Raw genomic sequence first — 19,927 nt, 5'->3', positions numbered from 1 at the left:
TCAGGACGCAACTAGAACTGCAGAAAGCTAGAGCGGAGTTCAAACAATCAGTAAGGAGAGAAAAACGAAAATATGAACGGGAGTTAAAGGCTTAAATTGATGAGCAGACACCACCCAAGTACATGTGGAACATTATTCGAGGATTGGATGCATCGTTGACGGGGAAAAAGCGAGGAGCGGACCATAATCCGGAGCAGAAAGCGGCCGAAGAATTCCTAGAAATCAACTACCAAGAAACAATAAAGGAACTGGAGTATAATCAAGCAAGACAGCGACCCGAAGGAGACGACGAAGAGGCGGTGCTAAGGTTCGAAGACTTCTTGAGCATTCTCAAAAGGAAAAAGGAATACTCTTCACCAGGAATAGACAATATATCGTAAAAAAATACTCAAAAACTTAAAGCTAGACATTCTTGGAGAGGTGTGTAATCAACTGAACAACGTATGGCACACAAAGAGAATTCCAGAAAAGTGGAGAGCGAGCAAATTGGTACTAATGCAAAAGCCCAATAAGGACCCAAACGATATTGCGTCAAAACGAGGAATAGTACTGATGAACGTATTCCTGAAAATCATCAACACCTTTGTTAAGGATCAACTGTATAACTACGCTGAAGAACAAAAGCTTTTCCCAGCATTGTCCTTCGGTTACAGAAAGGGGCATTCGGCGATTAGCTGTGTTAACTACGTGGTCAATACAATAAAGGAAGCAAAAACGAAGAAACAACACTGCATAGCGATCTTTCTCGATATAAGCAAGGCATTCGATGAAGTTGATGGGCAAAATATGTTGGATATCTTGAACGAAAAAGGAATTCCCGAAGGCATCAAACGTTGGATATTTGAGTACCTGAAAAGAAGAAAGATAGTTATTACGGCAACGGAGACAACAGTAGACAGAGTGATAAACAAAGGTGTACCGCAGGGGTGCCCCTTGTCACCACTTTTGTTCAACCTGTACACAGCAGATCTTCACCAACTACAGGAAGAAGGAATTGTACTCACCCAGTATGCGGACGACTTCTCAATTCTGGTGCTAGGAGAAGGATACGAAATAATCGGGAAAGCGAACCGGTTCCTAGCGAAGCTAACACGCAAAATGGAAAACTTGGATCTGAAGATAAATCCGGCAAAATGTGCGGCTATAAACTTCAGCAAACTACCAGATGAGAGAATCAAACTTCAAATCAAAGGAGAAAACATCGAACTACAAAACACCTATAAACTTCTAGGATACACGATCGACAGGAGTCTAACCCACAGGAAGCATATAGAAACAGTCAAAACAAAGGCAGAGAAAAGCATCAATATGCTGAAAATGATTTCCAGCAAAACCAGTCCCTCAGATCCGGAAACTCTGATCAGAATTGGAAATGCTATAGTCAGATCAAAGCTGGAATACGGACACCAAATATACGGAAGCGCAGCCCAGACCCACAGGAACAAAATACAAACCTCCCTAAATGCCTATGTAAGAGTAACCATGAGATACCTAAGAAGTACACCAATCAACGTAATGCTAGCAGACAGTGGACTTTCACCAATGGCAAATAGAGTAGAATGGCTCACACTGAAAGAAATAATCAAAATGATACACGGCGACAACCCTAACAATAAATTCCTAGAAAAGGCAATAAGCGAGAGGAAAGGCAATGGAACATACTTGACGCAACTAGCAGTTGAACACGAAGACATTCTGAAGCAGCTAACTAGTAGGAAAGACGGGTACAGAGAAGACATCAGAACGTGGAAAAGCAAAAGGGACAGAGTGTGCGATGAAATACCAGGAATAACAAGTAAAAAAGTAGAAGTTAAGGTGATTATAGAACGAAGCCACACCTCAAATTTTCAAGAGCACAAGACTTGAGAACCAAACAGCGCTCCGCGTAGAAAATCTATCCCATTGGTCACCACCAGCAAGCAAGCAGTTTGATTGGTTTTCAACGCGAACTGTTGTCAGATTCTCTCGTCTTGTGCACTTGAAAATTCAAAGTTTGGCTTAATTTTATAATCACCTTAACCAGCTGAATTGGCGACAGTCAGTTATGGAGATGATGACCACACGATACAGGAACTTCAAGAAGATCTACACAGACGCAGCGAAAGGTACAGCAATAGCAGCAGTGGACGTAGAAGATGGAGAGAATGTGACTGAAAAGATTAATCCACACGTAAGCATCACAAATGCAGAGTTAATGGCAATAAGAGAAGCAGCTAAAATGAGTCACACAAAGTCATACGAAAAGACAGTAATAGTAACCGACTCCAAAAGCGCATGTAAAATGATCAAATCCAAAGAGCATGCAACAACGAACCACGTAATAAGGGAAATTAGCAAGCTGATGGACCGAGCAGAGGAAGATAAGAACACAATATGTGTACAATGGGTGCCAAGTCATGTTGGCATACGATGGAACGAAACAGTAGACAAGTTAGCAGTAAGAGCAGCAGAGGGTCCGCAAACCAACACCGAAAAGTTAACGCTGGACGACACACTAAGGCTTGCGAAACACACTGTGTGGAATAAGTGGAGAGAGCAGTACAAGATCATCTCAGAAGCCAAAGGAAAATTACACTACGAATTTGCAAAAGACCCGGGAAAGAGAATTTGGTGTAAGGACATGGCACTTACGACTCAAGAAAAGATAACACTGAACAGAATCCGCTCGAACCATTGCAAGACTAAGGACAGAATAGGCAGCTGGGGATGGGTTACAGATACAGACTGTGACCTATGCCAGGAAGAGGAAACATTGGAGCACACGCTGTACCACTGTGCAAAATGGATCATTATTAGAATGAAATATGACATACTAGAAAAATACAAACCACTAGTTGAAATCTTCAAGGAGGGAAAAGAAGCAGATTTGAAATCCTTGACAGGATTCCTCAAGGAAGTTAAATGTGAGATATGAAATAGCACACCAAGAACAACAAGCGCAGAAAACCCAAGACCAAGAATAAGCTAGACGACAACGACGAGATGGACCAACCATGGTCTTAGCCAGTAAAACGACCGCAAAGAAAAAAAAAATGTTATATGAAAATAATCGATCGACCGCAAATTGTACTTGCAAATTTGATTCGTTATTTTTTCCTTGTAATTGTATTAATCTTACGATAACCAGCTTTAACATTTTTATCGGGTCAATGAAGGCTCCTTGTTATTGTCAAAAGTTATTTTTAATGACTTCGAAAAGTATTGTATTTTGCCATGTAAGAGAAACGAAGAATGTTGTATGGAGATTGCAAGCATGTTGGAAAAATCGATTTAATCTAAATTTAATCGTGCAATTTGAACCAAATTATATCTGAAATGAAAGTTAAAGTCATATATTGCATGCTAGGTGGATTATATCACAAAAAAGTTCATACTTTAAATTTCATGTAAACATCAATGAAAACAGTGTTTTATACAACTTTAACGACCTGTGGCTAAAAATTGTGACGTGCTGGAACTTTTATGAGAACGGCATCAGATTCAGCAATTCCAAATCTACTAGAGCAGCGGTTTTCATATCGTGCTCCGCGGAGCACTTGGTGCTCCGTGAAGCCTTGGCAAAAGCTCCGCGACAGTTTTAACCGGGAAAAGCGGGAAAAAGTTGGGAATTTGAATCCATCGGGTAAAAGACGGGAAAACCGGGAATTTGAGGTGATCACCGCGAAAATAATTTCGAATAAAGATCTTTAAGCTCTAAATCTACAAACTCACCAACATTAGTCGTAGAAAGTTGTTACGATTGATGATAGTGCCATTAAGCATGTGTAATTATGCACAAATAACTTTTAAACATTTACTATTGACTAATCTTCTTTAACTTATCTGATTCGAAGTTTTGAATCAGAGTTTCTAAATTTCTTGCAGACAGTTTAAGCACTCAAAATTTTCTTTAGTTGCTTTAATTAAATCAATAAATCCAAATGTTCTTGAAAACTTGAAACCTTCTTCTTGAAAGTCATTCATTTCTAATGTGTCATTCGTTATCTAATTGACCAAAAGTTGTATAAGTAAGGTGAGATACATGATTCAACAACGTTGGCTTTGTTTATTTTGTTTCATCCTTACCTTGAACTTATTGGCTTTAGTAAACTCTTCATTTCTATGAAGATGAAAAAATAAAAGATTATGAATTGGAATACTTTTAAATATTGTAGTAAGATGCACAAAAGGGGCATGTCTAAATAAATAAAAATGGAATGGTGTTTTTATGTCACCAGTTGGCTTGACAACAAAACGATCGATTTGAACAATTCTTTCACTTTTGTTTTTCTCAAGGGCTCCGACGTGTTTGTTTGGAATAATATTTCTCAAAATCCTCCGAGAAAGTTGAGAAAACGAATAATATAAATTTGACACAAATTTAGGGGTTTTTTTTTTGAACGCCTGCTGTACGGCCTAATGGACAATACATTTGCCGGGACAACTAGTTGTTGGTAAACATGGGCTTGGTAGCTTTTAAACCAAATTCCTGTCAAAGTGAATTCAAAGTGCCAAGAATAGAATAGCACAATTGAGCTAAATAAGGGTATTAGTGACAGAAACCTAGTTTTGAGAAAATAGACTTTGAAGTTTCTTCAGTATTTTTTTTATTCTATACTAATTGTGTGAAAGCCAAAAACATGCCAATCTTCCTACGAATAGTATTATTTTTCCGATTGGTCGTAAAAATCTCCTTGAAATGCCATTAAAAAGCTTGAAGTAGATTTTTTTCACTATATTTACATCAAAAACCGACCAAAGGGGCACCCGTTTACGTTTGGGCCCCTCAATAAGAAAACCGGGATAATTTTGAAATTTGTACCGAGAAAACCAGGAAAAAGCGGGAATTTCAAAATGAATATTTGGTGGTCACCCTGAATTTTGTTTCTTGAAATTGAAGAAATCCAATTAATACTGACAAAATATTTTGAAACTATCTGGGTTTTGTCTGAATGTTTTGTCAGGATGATTATCCTCGTTGAAAATAAAAACCTGAACATGCAACTTCGAGAATAATTCAAATTGTTGCACAAATTTAAGAATATTTTACTAGTTTTATCGAACTAGTGGTGAATCCACTTAATACACACTTAAAACACATTAATATAGGCTTAAAAAAGCTCAGTTTCGTTTTTTTAGTTCAAACTACTCAGTTTTTTTATTTCTAACAATTCTGGGAGTTTTTTATTTGATTTATTTTTTTTAAGCTTGCTCAGTTGTTTGAACTAAAAACTAAAACTTGTTTAACCAAAGCAATTCTGCCGTTTTCAATCCAGAAATTTTGTTATATTTGACGAAAAACAAAAAAAATCATTTAGATGCCTAATTGTCACAGTTTAAGCCTGGGGAAAAAATGCTTTCTCAACCAAATAAAATCAAACTTTTTGGATTAGAATAGAAAGCTAAAAAAATCGAAATTAAGGTGAAAAAGAATCGAAGCTTAACCTCAAATTTTCTCGAACATGAATCTTGAGAATCGAACATCCGTTTGATCTGAAAATTTGATCGCTTAGTCACCAAAAGCAAGTGATTAATCGATTAGAATTTCAGGTTGAACAAATGTTTGATTCTCCGAACTTTTTTTCTTGAAAATTTAAGGTTTGATTTCGGATCATCTTACCGTTATGCAAGATTGGTCAACATAATCGCACTTCATGACTTTCATAGGATTTGAGCATGTAAAAGTTCAGATTTTAAATTGAGTGTTGATGAAGAACAGGTGCTCCGCGTAACAATGTTATTTCAAAAAATGCTCCGCGTGTCAAAAAGGCTGAAAACCTCTGTACTAGAGGCACATAATTTGATCCTTGAGACACGCAAAAATCTCATTTTTGTTACGCTGTGTTATATCATTGCACAATCAAAAATTGATGATCGATTTGGTGAGCTCGATTCATGCTTTTATTAGTGATGGAAATGTTCGCATCACGAAGCACCTCGCTAGTATAAACCTACGTTAAACAAACATGACAGGCTCCCGAACTGACTTGCTGTGAGTAATTACCTACGCACACGTCTGCTCGGGAGCACATAACAAAAGAAATAGCAAAAAGTTCGCGAACATTTACTCGCGAATAATCGAACAAGGTGTGATTTATTATGATTTCGGTAGACAAATCAATTGTTACCCATCAACTCTAGGGTTTGTAGTGAAAACCCCTTAAAAACCAGAAATTTCGGAGGGGAAATAGTTTTTTCCCAAAAATGCAATTAACTCTGAACAGCTCCGAACACTTTGTTCACTCGCGAGCACGACAGATGCGAGTAAATTGACACGTTGATCCTCGCGAGCAGTTTGTTGTGGTTCAGCGGACATGTTCACCACTTTCCATCACTGGCTTTTATTCTAAATTTATAATAGGGAGACTTACGGCTTCGGTATTATTCGACTATTTTCGGCAACCAAATTTCAAACGATAAATATACAGTATTTTTCTATCAAAACACACCAATGAAAACTTTCTGATGATTCTTTGGGCCTAATTTTATAAGTCGAGTCGAGCAAAATGACTCGACTGGAGTCACTGTCGACCAAAAAATACGCTCGATTGGGCTCTGTCACTCGAGATATTCGACAGTTATCACTCTATGTGACTGGTTTACTATGGGAGTCGACTGGTGACATCTGAAATATGCATGATTGCTTTGATCGACAATGAATATAGACGAGTCACGTGAATCTGCTCGATTTACAAAATAGGCCCCTTTGTTCTGTCAGCTTCCCGCTGACGAGATTTCCGAGACGGATCAAACAATTTTTAGTTTTAGGCGAAGCCTTATAAGATTTTTTTGAGTAGGAAATGGCAAGAGAAATTGTAGAAGATGTGTGTGGTATTCATGAGGGTTTTAAAACTAAGTTTATGATATGTGAATTACAGTGAAAAGGTTTAAGTTTGAGTATATTTTCTCGAATTGGGATTTCAATTTGCACATGAGAATTTCATTGGTTATGTTCTCATTATTATTGATTTGTCAGATAGGCCCTTATCGCGAATCCATGAATACCAGATGTTCCAAAAAGATTTTAAAAAGTCTGTCGGGGTGAATCGATAGAGGATTGAGCAGTGCATAAATGTAAACAGATAAACACGTAATTTGTCTGTTGATGTCCGAGAAAACTGCAAAAGAAGCGCGGCATCGGCTTAGACTGCCGAGAATACGTAAGTTCCCCAATATTATGAAACACATTTTTACCAAGATAACGGTAGGATTGGTACTTATATGCATTTATTCTACAAAATATGAATGGTTCGGTCACTTCGAGTCATCGAACGACATTGTCAGAAGCTAAACTGATCCAATGACGATTTTTCAGCTCTCCTCCTTTTTTACTAGGATGCCGGATTGTACTACGAAGTGTTTTGGCCTTATTTTGGCTCTTCAGGTTCCTCTATCTCCTCAGCCCGAACAATAAATTGCACTCAATACATCCTCAAATACCTACAAAACATTTGCATTAAGCAATTCGCATGAATTCATAGGTTGTACAACACGAGACCATTATATGAGGGTTGCCTCCTTTACGTCCGGTATCATAGACAGATATTTGGGACAACTCTCTACCTCTTAGACGAAATTGACGCATCCTCTAACACACCTTGAATTCAATGTTTATATAAACCTACCGAAGCTCTCAAAATGATTTAGCTGATATACTGGGCAATGCACGAATTATATGATCTTTTGGAGGTGTCCACTTAGAATTTCGCCAGGAATAAACCTAGTATTTTTCTGAGAAAAAGTACGTCAAGGAACTTCCATGAATGATCTTGGCAAAATCCAATTCTCGGGAAGCCTTGTCAGATATGCGTCAGAAATCTTTACAGGAGTCAACCAAAGATGACTGCGACAGATAACGGTAGAAAATTTTAATAAAAATTGAATAGTAGATTAGACAAAGTTTCGCGAATGCTTTTGGAAGAACCATCAGTGCACCAGAATCCGCTCATTTGAGAGAAGTTATGTGTTCAAATATTTATTATAAAATAACTATTCGGCGGTATGAATAAAAAGCGTTGAACTTTACTACATGTAGCATCTACTTAAAAACAAAAACCACAAAGTTTACTACACTTTTGGTATGAATTAAAAAACCTTTCGAACATGCAGTACCTACTAATTTCGAACATGAGCAGTGACTGATGCTGTACGTTAAGAAAATTCTATTCAGAGTGCAGAGTGATGCTGCGTGTTAAAACTTTCATTTAGAGTGACACTTAAAATCAATAAAATCATGCATATATGCCAAATTTGTCGCTTATTCACACGACAATCATGTAAAAATATGAACATTACTTCATTCCCGCTATGCATCGCGTAATCGATCATGAACACAAATACATGTAGGTTATGTAACTTTACACGATTTGAAGTGTAAATTTGCGATAACCATTCCCTTTATGTGCATGTGAATTTTATAGTGATTTGACAGCAAGGATTTTGGAACATTAGCTAGAAATCTGTATCCTATGAAAGAATCTTGAGATTACAGCAATTGTGGAATTATAAAGTTCCTAACATTTTCAAGATTCCAGTATTGAGAATTTGATGAAATAGCGGTAGAATTTTGAGCTACCTCTGTGAATTTAAGAAAAAAAAAAACAGCATGTTGAACTCCGATGATGGATATGGAATTCTTAGTATTTCTGTGGTATTCTCGTTATTTCGGTAGGTTTCCTGGTAGTATCCCTGGAATTCTTAGAAATAAAAATAAATTCTCACAATATTGGTTGAATTAAGGATTTTCTTTTACATTTTTACATTCAGACGTTCAAAAGTTTATACTATAATTGAAGATTTACTCGGAAATCCCAACGGAACTAAAAATCAAAGGGATCTAAAGTTTACTAGAATTCCAAAGATTTGGACCAGCATTTGGAGGAATCTCACTGAATTCTCAGAGATTCTTACAGAAATACCGTCTTGAAGATACCCGAATAATTTCAAAAGATTAATAGCCAGATCAAATATCGGATTTTCAATATTTCCAAAAGAACCCCAGAATAGCTTCCAGAATCCCACAATTGTTTTAACAAATCTAAAATGCTATCGGAAACCCAGAATTACTGAAGAGATTTCAAAATTCCAAAGGATATCAGAGAATCTTGGATGTCAGTTAGTCAGTCATTCTTACATACAATTAAGAATTACTTTATGATTAGCTGAAATCCATCCGACATCCGAGAATTCCTAAGAAACAACATAATTTAATGCCAGATTGAACATAATTATCGTAATGAGTATCTTCGTACCTGCCACACGATATTCACATGCAAAATGGTCAATTGACATTGAAAGCCCTCAGTTAAAAACTGTGTAAGTACTCATAAGAACACTAAGCTGAAAATTAGGCTCTGTCCCAGTTGGGACGTAGAAAAAATACCAGATCTCTCAAATAAATTCAAAACTTCTTATCGGAATCTCAAAATTCTTTTCGAAACATCAAAATTTCTACGGAAATCTCAAAATACCTTTCGAAATATCAAAGCTGACATCGTTTTCCCATGATATTTCCTCAAATTATAATTATTCTATTCATTTCAACAACCTAAAAGCATGATGCAAAGCAAATGCTACCTTTATTCATAGCAACGCGTTGTTTGTAGTATGTTTGAAAGGTGTAGAAAGAGAAATGACACAAACATGTTCCACTCGTGTTACACAACGCTATATGTGTAACACTACTACCGATAATGTAGTAAACTCAACTTTACTACATTTTATTCATACCGCCCATTGCTGAACATGTTTTCAATGCAATAGAAAACAATAGTTAACAACTTGAATAAATTAAATCTTTTAGTTTTAATAGCCAAATTAGGGAATTAAATCAAATGACACTCGTTATGCGAGTATTCCTGTAGTCAAAGGCAAAAATACCCGCATACCAGTCCCATTGCATGGGGCTCACATACTTTGTTATCACGCACATTGACACATTGATGTTCACAATCGATTCCAAGTCATTTTTTTTCTGAAGCTGTATACTAAATATACTCGTATATTTTAGTTTTGAAAATGTTCCTTGAAGTTATTAAATTGTACGGAGGTGGTGTCAGTGATATTCAACATGGTACTGATTAAATGATGATTTGATTCAATCGTTGTGGCCGCACTAAACGGAATGTTAGCTAAATCCACTCACTGCACGTGGTTGTTGAATTTGCAACATTACAAGGTAGTAAAACGACATACCGTTAGATGATGATCCTGCCGGCGAGTAAGTTGATTATGGATCAGAGGGAGGTAGGGGAAAAGCACTAATTTTCGACCTACAAGAATTCTGTGCCAGTTTTCGGATTTTCATAAAAAGTAAGCTGAAATCATATGAATGGGTCGAAAACTAGTGCTTGGTCGAAAATTGGTGCTTTTCCCCTAGATAGTCAGCTGTAGCATTGATTCAGAGAAAATATATATATTTAATTCATTTCGCTATAGTTGATGCTTGCAAGGACAAAACCGCATTTTAGCTGAATAAGCTGTTATTCAGCTATCATTGTGACTTGGGACTAATCATGAAGATAACTCAAAAGTGGAAAAAATCAAAAGGGACTGTTATGCGAATATTATTATGGGAATTAATTTTGAAAAAAGCTTTTTGAGAATTATTCCAAAACATATATTTATTGGTTAATACATAAGAATGGTAACACAGCGTAACAAAAATGTCATTTTTGCTTGTCTCTAGGATCAAATTATGTGTCTTTAGTAGATTTGGGGTCGCTGAATCTGATGCCGTGCTTAGAAATGTTCCAGCACGTCACAAATTTTAGCTACAGGTCATCAAAGTTGTATAATACACTGTTTACATGAGATTTAAAGTATGATTTATCAAACTTTAATGTGATATAATCCACCAAGCATACAACATAGGACTTAAACTTTCAATTTAGATATAATTTAGTTAAAATTGTACGCCAAAATATAGTTAAAATCGCTTTTTTCAACATGCTTGCAGACTCCATATAAAATTCTTCGTTTCTCTTATATGGCAAAATACAATATTTTTCTGAACCACCAGAAAAAATAACATTTTACTATCGAAAGTATTATTAACTTTGTTGATAAGTATTGTTTTACACATGAAGTTTGAGTTCTATCGCGAATTAAGCAAATAAATTGCCATACAAGTTGGAAAACTTGCATACAAGTTAAATGAAATAGTCAAATTTTGCATGTTCAACAGTCAATATCTAATCTAATATATCAACAGTCAATACGGGCCCAGATAGCCGTAGCGGTAAACGCGCAGCTATTCAGCATGACCATGCTGAGGGTCGTGGGTTCAAATCCCACTGGTAGAGGATCTTTTCGTAAAGGAAATTTTCTCGATTCCCAGGGCATAGAGTATCATCGTACCTGCCACACGATATACACATTCAAAATGGTCAATCGGCAAAGAAAGCTCTCAGTTAATAACTGTGGAAGTGCTCATAAGAACACTAATCTGAGAAGCAGGCTTTGTCCCAGTTGGGACGTAACGCCAGAAAGAAGAAGAAGAACGTGCTATGATATTTTTGAAAACGGCAATGGATTTAGTAACCCTTAATTGAATAAATAGCGGTATTTTGGTGCTAGAGACAAAAACGTGTTCCGCAGTGTAATACACAAATGCTTAAGAGAATTAATCGTTTTCAATGAATTGCTTATGAATGCTTTCTTCAAAGAAATGTGAGGTGTCAGATCATCTTTTTGGCACTTTTGATTCACTTCTGCAGGAGGATTTTTTAAATGCCACATAGTGTATATTTGACAAGAACATGCGCGGTATAAAAATATATTTCATTGCATAGTTTATGAATCATGAAAGCGTCCAAGAAATTTTGATTGAAATGTTAGAAGTTTATTACTCAACTATTGCTCTAACAGCATGACTCAGAACAGCCTATTAAGCCTATCGTATTTCCATTCGGCCAAACGTACCGTCCATTAAATTTACTAATGGAAAATTTCAATGTCACTCAAGCTTAAGTCAACCATTTGTTGTCCCTTAGTCGGTTTTGATACATTGGTTATAAGCAGTATTTCAATCATATTCGATCTACTATCATTTTTAATTTGAAATATTAATTGATGCCCAAATATTACGTTTTCCGTAATCTTAATCTAGTCACACAAAATATTGAACTTACTAGGTAGAAACGTTAAAGTAGAATCTAGTAAAGTTAAATAGAAAGTATCCTGTGAATATATAATTTGCTAAAACTTCATCTATATGCTTATATTTTTTCTAGGCTAAATCTAAAATTCTTATCGACTTGAAGTCAAGGACAAGTTTTACGATCTACACAGTTTACAATGAATTCAATTTTAGCGGTTTTTAAAATTTTTGAATGGAAATGTGAAATGCGAAAAATTGATTTCACAAATGTGCCAAATTCTCATTTAAATTTACATTACAAAATAAAATAGGGGAGAGTCCTGTATGGCCGGACGCCTCTATGCCCGGACACTAGCTGTTTTTCAAAAACAAAGAGTAATTTTAAAAGTTTAACACCATAATACAATACCTATTGGGAAGATATTAGGTTACACAGAATATGACGTTCCTGTCTTCACAGATTATGTAATTAGAGGCATGTCTTTTATGGGCCGGACACTTATATGGAAGTTTTTAACTTGATTTTGGACTCCTGGAAAACACTGATTTAGTCGATAAAAGTGCCTTAAACACTAATCAATTTATATGAAGCAAAAAACATTTTTTTTTATCTATCAACGAGATTTTTAGCCCTAGGCTAGTTCATCTCGGGACCAACGGCTTTACTTCCCTTCCGAAGGAAGTCGTCACTACAACTTTTTTGTCAGTGACTATCTCTGGGATGGGATTCGATCCCAGAACCTCGGCGTGAGAGGCGTGTGTTCTAACCACTACACCAGGTCCGTCCCCAGCAAAAAACATGTTATATCTTCTAGTTAACTTAGTTAACTGAATTTAGTGTGCGGGCATACAGGATGCCTAAAAATTTATGCACATTTTTACAAAAAATGTGATAGCTTTCAAAAACAAATTTTGACGGTTTAATGAGCCACATATATTTTTTCCACTTGTTCAATCGTAGATCGTTCAATTAGTAGCAAGATTCACGCCAAACGTAATGGCCCAAACGCAATGATACCGGTTCACCAGCATGAATCACACCATCACGACTGAACTGTCAACGAATGAAAATGAACTAACACTGAGTTGACAAGCATGTTCATGTTGGGGAACCGATTCCGCTTTCCGTTGCCGTTCCGCTATCATTGCGTTTGGGCCTTAATGAACTTTTGGAATTATGAAGTGTCCGAGCATACAGGATTTCCCCCTATTTTGGTGATGTAAAAGACACAAACTGCTCTTTTTCAAAGCATATTTCTAAAATTACGAAAAGATTAAAAATCTGCAAAAAAGTATTATTTACGTAAATGTTAACTTTTATGTTTAGAAAAGAAAAATATGCAATATCTTGAAATTTTGGAAGTACAATAAAAATTCCTAGATTTGGTACTCAACTAGATCATCTGCAGTAGATCATATTAGATATCCATCATTAAACAATGTAATAGAACTGAAATAAAACTGATGGTATGTAGTAGAACTGAAATAAACTTTAGTCACTTTTTCGAGATTCGGAAGTCACTATTTAGTTATTTCTCAGATCTGGTCTCGCTTTCGTCGAATGGAGCTCTGGAGCTACCATGTGAAAGAGAGGGTTAAAAATAATAAATTGGCACCAAAAAACTATTAAAAACGATTGATTAGCAGCCACAGTCGAACTGTTAACAGAATCCCATTACAAATTAAAGTTTTTTTTTTTCATAAAGCCAAATTCATATTTCACTAATTATAAACAATAATTATAAATCGTTTCAGGATGCATTTAGTTTACTAGCATATTCTAATCCATGGGCAAGCCCATTAGGTTGGCAGTTATGTCCGTCACGGCGTGAATCCGTGTGTGCTGCCCTCAATTCTGCCATATTAGGTAAGAAATGTGTTTTGTGGTTGCCTATTTGCAAATGTAACAATTTCCTGTATCCCCAGAATCGATGACCTACTCGTGGCGGCCGCCGCTGGAGGTGTGCATAGCGCATGCATGCGAGCTACTCCGCCTGATGTCTAGTTCATCCCTGGGAGCGTGTGCGTTTGTCAGTGTGGAAGATGTTCTCACCCAGCAGCAGCACCATTGACTACAACTAATTCTTCAGCTGTCCTCTTTTTCGAACGTTTGAACTCGACTGCGCCAAAACTTCACCCGCCCACATGCGTAACCAGTAAGGAGATTGTGGTTTACCTACTGTTCCCACTAGCCGTTAAGAACCTCTCACCCATTTTGTCCCTCCTAAATTATGTGCATTATTTGTTTTTCATATAAAACCGAGTGCAATGTTTCCGACAAAGGAAAAGATTATGCTGCTACATTGATTGTTTGGAACGGACTTAGGAAATTTTCTTAGAGATGTATAGAACTTGCCCCCCTGATTCGTTGTTGATTGTACATCATAATTTATTTTTACTATTGTGCTAATGAAATCGCTCCAGTTTATACAATGAAACCCCCATCCTCAGTGTTCCAACCCATGCGTGTCTCCCTTCCTGTTCTAGCTCCGCTTAGTTTGCTGTGTGGGACAGTAGTCAATAGAGTTGAATCGTGTTTTGCTCTCCGAAGAAAGCTCGCGTAGAAGAAAACGAATCGATCATCTTGTTCATAATTATTACTATTGTTTGCCTGATATTTTATTGTAAAACTGCTATTTTTTGTTTTTATTTTAGTTAAATTTTCAGATAATATGAATTTGTGGTAGTCTATGAACAAACACTTGCATACTTCATGGAGAAAGAATAAAATGAATACCAACTAAAGAAATGAATGAAAACGAGTTGATCAAGAAGCAAGGTTATAAAACACACATACACAGACGCGTACATTCATACACACACATACACATAAAAACGAGAGAAAGAAGCAAATACTTAAGGCTAGATAATAAGACGATGACAAAGATAAGAAAAAAACGATCTAATACTATGAATAATAATATATTTACAAACAAAGAATGAGACAAAGTTGATCAAGTGAAAATTGCAAGAAACTGCTATTTTGTTATAGTAATTGATGATTTCAGAGTCCAATATCCGTAACGATTGTTTTTCTCCAAGTTGTATGTCATTTTCTCAATACATAATCCTTAAAACTTGAAATGGGACTTTTATCTATCGTCTTTGCACACATTCAATAAAACCTACATTTCAGAAAAAAATAACTAACTATGGAAGACCGAAAATCGTAAATCTGAATTGATGAAAGGCGTAAAGCCACGTTGTAGAATTTCGAAAATGCAATTACGGAAGTCTTTCTTCTCCCTTGGGATCTGTTCTTCGAACAGTTTTATAAAATTCATAACGACCAAACTAGTTTTCTCTAAGCCGGGTCTCATTCAAGTATTAAACAAATTTTTTTTTTGGATTGATTTATGAAAATGACGTACAATTGACCATGATAATTGCCACTGAGTTTGTACATTGACCAGTTGTTAGTTGTGCATTGAGCCAAGCTGGCTTTTCAATTAGATCTTTCATATTTCTTTCAAACATCTATTGCAAATGGTCCCCATACAAGTGTTCAATATTAGCCATGGTCAACTTTCCAATTCGGCTGTTTGAATTACCATACGATTACAATTACTACAAATCGATTCCTTTTCAAACCTAGAGAAAAGATGATTGATATTTTTTGGATCAAAATTTAGTTAAATGTTAGTTTTGGCGTGCAAAAAGAAATAAAAACCAATAAAAGTTATCCATCGAGATAAAACAATATGGCATTGTGAGTTAGTGTAAAATTCTGGAAGCGCGTTAAATCGTTTCATCATTTGCTTTTAAAGTGTGTCTTCCAGAAAGCGCATGTAATAAAACATCCCCTCGAAATATGGACAGTGTCTTCACTCCCGTGTGCTTGTTAGTTTCGAATACCGTTACCATTTCTCGATAAATAGCCTTTCCCGTGAACAAAGCAGTAACAATTAACAATTTGTTGATTTGCGCTAGGGTATTGTAAAAAGTAACCATGTTCGTATATGATTTCGTTCGCACTCTTATCGTATGCAAATAAAAAATCAACAAGTTTCGCTAACGTCGTTTAACACAGAATAAGAGAGAACATTGCGTTAATCAGATAATAATAAAACATAGATGAAGCCACATTTGTTTGACAAAAATGATGAACGGAACGTGTGAATAAGCTAGGGATGAATGGAATTTCTCTTATGTAATAGCGTTACTGGATGTAGCGATTAAATAGTAAGTAATAAAACAGCAGAGTAGAGAGAATTCACTCACGTATGATGAAGTAAAACAAAACATGAAATAACGATAATTAGTTTTAGTGCTAAGTTCGCAAAATATATATATTTTAGAAGTAAGTTTTGTGAAATCACTGTGAATATCGACGATTAATCAGAAAAGAAAATGAGAAACGATGATCAGATGAATAAAAGTTTTAATTTCAAAAACTGTGTCATTGTATTGCGAATAAAATGATGACATTTTCTCTTTTGTTCAGACCATATTCCAACGAATGATAAAAACGGTTCAACATACAACAATTTAAAGATTAGGAGCTCTGGTTGCGAGTCACTTCTTAGTCACTTGGTCACTATTTTCATTTTCGAACGGCTAGGTTTCTTCTCAAACTCTAATAGTAAGACAAAAATGTTACTATTTCAAAGGTTAAGAATTTGTTTGATTTGGAAATCAAAGGGTAAAAAAGTAGAGATTTTCGGTTAACTCTCTGTGGAAACTTAAGTTAAATATCCCGTATACACAAATTTGTCGGAAAACCAATTTTTTTTTGTGAGGGCTGTATGAGAAAAAAAATATGGTGAAAATCCGTTTGAAGTTTTGAAAAACGTGTTTCAACTTTTTTAGCGAGAACCATGACGAATTTCCGACAGACCTGCTGAATGAGTAACGAGTGCAGTTTGTACAGTGATCTTTGGCTTATCACGAGTTTGTTGAGAATTAGGTGATTGCGCTCTGGAATTATTGAGGATGCTACTGATCCAGAGTAGGGTATTTTGGTTCCCTGTGTAAGTACGGAGCAATAACGGTGTAGCAACTGCGGGCGGATAATTATGCTAATGCACATGCTCAATTAACTGTGCTCCGGAATTATCGTGAGGAAAAGAAGGTTAAATTTACAGGAATTATGAGGGAAGAGTACCAATACGCTCTTTAGTTCAATGTTTTTCGTATGCTTCAAAACATTAGTCCATTTAGATAGGTAAATATATTGAACCAGTCTAAGGTAAACAAATTCACTCTCTGCATGAACATTCATTCGAGTTCACGAGTAGCGTCCTCCAAACCACATGCTAAATGAGAAAACCAAAACTTGAAACTGGACAACATTTAAAAGGCATCTACTCAAATGTTGTCGACATAATTGAGTGAGCTCACGCGGTAAACTTACACAAAACGATACGTTATCTTCTACACCAGGACATATGCCGATTAACGAAGACAACGTACACGAAAATCTCCACCTAAGTGGACGTAAACCGGTGGGTCTGAATTGTAACCTCTATCCCAACACGAAGCGAGCACGCGAGATTCAACTCTTTCCCACACGAAATAACTGTTTCGATGCACAATTTGCAGCCACGGATCATGATCCGCGATGGAAGCTTATTGTAACATGAAACGTAAATTAGCATCTTAAAAGAATTTTTAAGCACCGGGATTTACCCGACAACAAAAATTCTTTAAGAAATAATAAAATAAAACATTATCACAAAATACCATTCATACACCCCTCGTAACCAAACATAATGAACTATCACGAAATTCATCGTTAAATTCATTATGTTTGGTTACGAGGGGTGTATGAATGGTATTTTGTGATAATGTTTTATTTTATTATTTCTTTAACCCTGCCCTTGGGTGATGGGATTGACGGTGATTAATCAAGTTGGCATTACATATTGTTGATATTGTGAAATTACTCTAATGTTTATTGATCGCGAAAATTAATCGTAATTATAACTTATAAAATGTAAGTTAATCTAGTAGTTTAAGTTATATAATGACATGTGTTGCAATGCTTAAATATATTTTACACTTGATTTATCACACCTTCAGCATGAGTTTAGTTACTGTCGCATGATCTAACACCAGATAACTACGCGTAATGCTGGAGGGACCGGCAGGGCCTACTACCAGTCTCTACTAACACTCAAATCACTAACAAGACTGGGAAACCAACGATCACCTTCATCATCAGTAGCACTATTTTTAATAGTAGTATTAGTTCAATATACACAAGTCGTTTTCAATAGTCCACGAGGCGCAAGAGTGGGTGCGGGTGGTCTCTGCGTCTCACACATTGAAAATAGACTTTTATATTAGGTTTACTAACAACGTAGTAATACTTACCTTGGTATAATACCAATACTGTGGGTTGCCCTAATTCAGCGCATCGCCTAAATCCGATGCCCATACCGCTATTTGTTTTTTGTATATTCATAATTGCAATTAAAAACATCATAAACAATAATTTCCAATGTTTGAGAAATATTCCAAAATGTGCTGATTTACGGCATTTTACAATATTGCGTTATCTAGTAAGGTTGTAGCGGAATTAGAGAAGTATTACTGATATATGTATAATAATTAGAAAACTAATGGCGCTGTTGTTACTGAAATGTTTCATTCTTTACTGTCTTTTATAAAATAATATAATATTTTTGAACAGAATACTGTAATTTATAACTTATTTAATTCTCTAAACATTTTTGCACTACCTTGCATCCACACCAACACTGGCGTCATTAGCGTTTTTTGGGTAGTATTTCTGTTATGTAGTAGTAACCTCTACCGTTTTTATTCTAACGATCATAACATAATTATCGTGAGTGTAGTAGTGGAAATAACATAGAAGTAGCTTTTGTATTTGTAGTTAAAGTACCATGATATTAGTTGAATCCTGTCCTTTGGTTCAGAATGGGGTACGGGCGCGTTCTGCCAACTCGGCAGAACAGAGGCAGATTTCTTGTGTGAACAAGTTACAACATGGACGTTCTAAAGTGCCAGAATGAAGTGTTGGGCTTGTGGGGAGCACTTGAAGATGGAGTGGAAGGTCATTACTTCGCGTTCGTGCTATACTTCTCCATATCTATAAAATTATATACAATAACCGGCCCTTAGCTTAACTATTCAAATTATCGATTGCAAATACAATAATCTTTTTGAGCTAACTAACATGTCGTCGCGTTAATTTTATCATAATGATCTTTTATCTACATTCGTCGAACCATTCTGAATGGCCGTTGTGAGAATATCATCAAGAACTTCGCACATGCAATAAAGCTGGATTGTCCTATATTGAAACATTAAGATTTTTGCTCTATCGAATAAATTTTATGTGGTTCAATGCAATGCAATGCAATGTAAACAGCGTAATGGCCGAGGAAACGCGGATACGGGAACGATCGTCGGAACCAACGGACCAACGAAGGATTGCAGCAACCTCCAGCTAAATGAGAGAAGTATCCAATATAACAGTCTAATTTGGTTCAGACTTAAAAACTATTTACACCCTGACAGAACTGCCTATCTCAAAAATAGGTAGAAGGGCGGGACGATGGTGCGAGCCTACCCACTCTGTCATCGGTGGGCGTCGGGCGTGCTAACTGGTATAGCATGGCCTATGGGGCTCTGCCTGCACAAATCATGTTTTCTTTCTCTTTCACTTTTTTGTGAATTGCTAACAACAATGCCATTAAAGTAAATCCAATACAAGAATGCAGTGCAGAACCTCATAACGCCTTTTTCGGTAAACGTATTTCCCAGCGTGGGGTTATTATAGGGATGTTTGTGTAAACAACGCAGATTGGCCATGGCTAGGGGGTGCGTTGATATTAGCAGATTAGCAGATTAGCAGAATGTTTTATTTTATTATTTCTTTAA

At 36.2% G+C, this 19,927-nt stretch overlaps 1 protein-coding gene across 2 annotated transcripts in view; it reads left to right on the top strand.

Annotated features, from left to right (window-relative positions):
• Positions 1-16,473, top strand: part of LOC5570869 (ran-binding protein 9) — a 75,723-nt gene extending 59,250 nt beyond the window's left edge. Inside the window, exons 8-9 of one of the 2 annotated variants that reach the window (XM_001659331.2) lie at positions 13,835-13,946; positions 14,006-16,473. In XM_001659331.2, the coding sequence (XP_001659381.2) occupies positions 13,835-13,946; positions 14,006-14,151 (258 nt within the window). In that variant the 3' untranslated portion in view covers positions 14,152-16,473. The remainder of the gene's footprint in view (positions 1-13,834; positions 13,947-14,005) is intronic. The other variant, XM_021843960.1, reaches the window with a different exon arrangement.
• Positions 16,474-19,927: the final 3,454 nt, after the last annotated feature.

Source organism: Aedes aegypti, chromosome 2, assembly GCF_002204515.2.
Source record: "Aedes aegypti strain LVP_AGWG chromosome 2, AaegL5.0 Primary Assembly, whole genome shotgun sequence".
Classification (NCBI taxonomy): domain Eukaryota; kingdom Metazoa; phylum Arthropoda; class Insecta; order Diptera; family Culicidae; genus Aedes; species Aedes aegypti.
The sequence above is the reverse complement of the archived record's forward strand: the minus strand, read 5'-3'. Positions and strand labels throughout refer to the sequence as shown.